The sequence below is a fragment of the Hydra vulgaris genome, chromosome 07 (assembly GCF_038396675.1).
Source record: "Hydra vulgaris chromosome 07, alternate assembly HydraT2T_AEP".
Classification (NCBI taxonomy): domain Eukaryota; kingdom Metazoa; phylum Cnidaria; class Hydrozoa; order Anthoathecata; family Hydridae; genus Hydra; species Hydra vulgaris.
Window position 1 is genome coordinate 37,166,785 of NC_088926.1, and position 3,216 is coordinate 37,170,000.

Genomic DNA, 3,216 nt, shown 5'->3' on the forward strand with positions numbered 1-3,216 from the left:
ATTGATTTAAAAGTTTTCTTTTTAAAGCGCGTTTTTTTAAAACTCTTAATTTTGCTTTAGCAGCATAAGCTGCTTTTTTATTAGGATGGCTTTCAATTTTTCTCGATATCTCTTAACACATCGCTCAATAAGTCCGTAGGATAGCTAATAAAACAACAACATTTTGACATAATTTGATTTTATTCATCAACATAGTCTCCTTTTAAGGCGATACAGTCATTCCAGCGCTTCTCTAACTTTTCGATACCATGTTTGTAGAACGATTTATCTTTTCCTTCAAAATATGCTTCAGTTTCAGCGATGACCTCCTCATTCGATCCAAATCTCTTTCCCTGGAGCATCCTTTTGAGATCTGAGAACAGCCAATAATCGCTGGGGGCCAAATCAGGCGAATATGGTGGATGGGGCAACAATTCGAAGTGTAATTCATTCATTTTTACCGTTATTTTCATTGACTTGTGACACGGTGCATTGTCTTGATGAAAGAGAATTTCTTTCTTCTTCATGTGCGGTCGCTTTTCGTCAATTACAGCCTTCAATCGTTCCAATAATGCCATGTAATATTCGCTGTTGATCGTTTTACCTTTCTCAAGATAATCAATGAACAATATACCATGGCTATCCCAAAATATGGAGGCCATAACCTTGCCAGCAGAAGTTTGAGCCTTTGGGCGCTTTGGGCGGCTTTCACCCGCTGGTGTCCACTCAGCCGACTGTCGATTTGACTCAGGAGTGAAATGGTGGATCCATGTTTCATCCATTGTGACGTAGCGACGCAAAAACTCCTTTTTATCTCGGTGAAATAGTGCCAGACATGCTTCAGAATCATCGATTCGTTGTTGTTTTTGGTCCGGTGTTAGCAAACGCGGCACCCATTTCGAACAAAGCTTTCTCATACCCAAATGTTCGTGTAATATTGTAAACACACTGCCTTCTGATATCTTTATGGCCTCGGCAATCTCCTTCAATTTAAATTTGCGGTCGGATATGACGATTTTATGGATTTTTTTGATGTTTTCCTCAGTAACTGCCGAATTTGGCCGACCGGAGCGTTCAGCATCATCGGTGTTTGTACGACCACGTTCAAAGTCAGCAAACCACTTTTCAACCATTTGCCTCGATGGAGAGGAGTCCGAATAACACTTATCAAGCCATTGTTTGGTCTGCACCGTGTTTTTTCCCATCAAAAAGCAATGTTTAATGAGCACACGAAATTCTGATTTTTCCATTTTTTTTAATTCACAAAAGTTGATTCAATCGTTCACACACTAACTTGGTAAATAATGGTCCGATTGTCATGAAACTTTGACAGATATCGTTTGAAGGTTGGTACTTTCTAAAAACAATACGGATTCGGTATTTGTGTTGCCATCTATATGTCATCCTACGGACTTATTGATGTGTTAGATCTAACTTTGGTCATTTCTTTCTTTTTATCAGCATTCCGAGAAACATAATTAGCTTGGTATTTTGCATAACGTTTTTTTTTTACTTTTAATTTTGATTCCATTTCTTAAAAATTTACAACTTTATAAGAAAATGTTAACATAAATCCAAAAGATTAGTAATATTTACTAATAGCCCTTCACAATACTAAAATGCAAAAATTTATTCGAATTTAAAAAATTTGAAAACCCACAACTACATCTAAACTTTTGGATAATATTTTGACTTCCTTACCGCGCTATTTTATAAAACGCTAATTATTCCGTCGATGGGTTCAGTGACGCAACAGCTTTTAAACTATAACTATATGTTAATACAATGCTTTTTGACCAATCTTTTTTTTAGTAATGATTAAAAGTTTACATTAAAATATATAATTTCTTAAAAAACCTCGCCATAAACCATATTTTTATTGCGATAATTAAACTTTTTTAGCTTTTAGTTCAGTGACGCAACGTAATTTTTGCAGATGTGTATGTGACAAAAAAACACTTGAATTATTTTTAAATAGTAAAAGTATTTTTACTCAAGACATATATGTAATCTCAAAGATTCTTTCTAAACAAAAATATGGATATGTTTTGTTTAAAATATTGCAATAACTCCCCTCAAATTTTACTCACTTTTTTGAATAATAAAAAGAACAAACAGTTGCTAATATTCATCAAATTTATCTACTCGGTTCAAACATTTTCTACTCAAAATTTATTTTAACAATGATTTTAAGGTGTTTAAACTATAAATAAAGAAATAAAACCTTTTGAAAAAAGAAATTTTTAAACACGAAATTTATCTCTTCCTTCGTGGAAATAGCCATATATATATACATATATATAAATATATATATATATCCCTTTACAGGTCAGTACTAGAACAAATAGAAGAAAAAATTTTATTTTTTATTTAAAGATACATTTTGTGTATCTAAGTAATAATCAATAATTTTTTTTTTGCTGACATAAGTAGTTTTTGAGATATTTTTTGTTGCCATATGGCAACTTTGACCGGTTAGGGTATAAAATTAAATTATTATTTTTAGTTAAATAACAATAACTAGCCAATATGAAAAATAAGTCATCACTAGTTTACTTTAAAACTAGTTTCCAAAAGAAGTTCCTACTTTCTATGAAACTGATAAAAGCAATTTCTTTCATTGCTTAAACATAAAAAATCTCTGCATTTTAAGCAAAAAATACGAACGGTTTTTTTGCACAATCGACATTTGTTTTTGTTAGTTTGAGGATTTGACCAGTGTCCAAATTCATCATATCGTATATCATTTTGGGGTGTTAGTTCCTGAACTTTGCGACCTCGTGTTTCAGTTAAATCTGAATTAGTTGATAATTTTTTTATCGGTCGGCCAATATGTCTGTCAACTCGTTTACTTTTCATTATTAAAGCGTTAGCAATTTGACTGCTAAATTAAAGGAGGTTAAGTTGGCTACGCTGAGAAATATTCAACTGGTTAGCATGTCTTCTATACAGCAACCAAGCATTTATCTTACATATATCCATGCAATGAACTAGTACACGTAAGTACCATCTTTTTGTTTTCATGGGTATTCGATATAAGCTAATAAGCATGTCAGCCAAGTCAACACTACCCATTCCAGAATTGTATTCTTTTACAACTTCTGGGCAAGGTACTTGAATATATTTCCTATTTTTTTGATCCCATCGTTTAACATTATCAGATGCATTAGCCGAACACTATGTTGAGGTCATATGAACACATTTGTTATCAAACCATCTAAGTAGCAAAAGACCAGA

At 32.7% G+C, this 3,216-nt stretch overlaps 1 protein-coding gene across 1 annotated transcript in view; it reads right to left on the reverse strand.

The window, feature by feature from the left end:
* Positions 1–3,156: 3,156 nt before the first annotated feature.
* LOC136082742 (piggyBac transposable element-derived protein 2-like) overlaps positions 3,157–3,216 on the reverse strand; it is a 705-nt gene continuing 645 nt past the window's right edge. Inside the window, exon 1 of the mRNA XM_065802164.1 lies at positions 3,157–3,216. This exon is cut by the window's right edge and continues 645 nt beyond it. Within this exon, the coding sequence (XP_065658236.1) occupies positions 3,157–3,216 (60 nt within the window).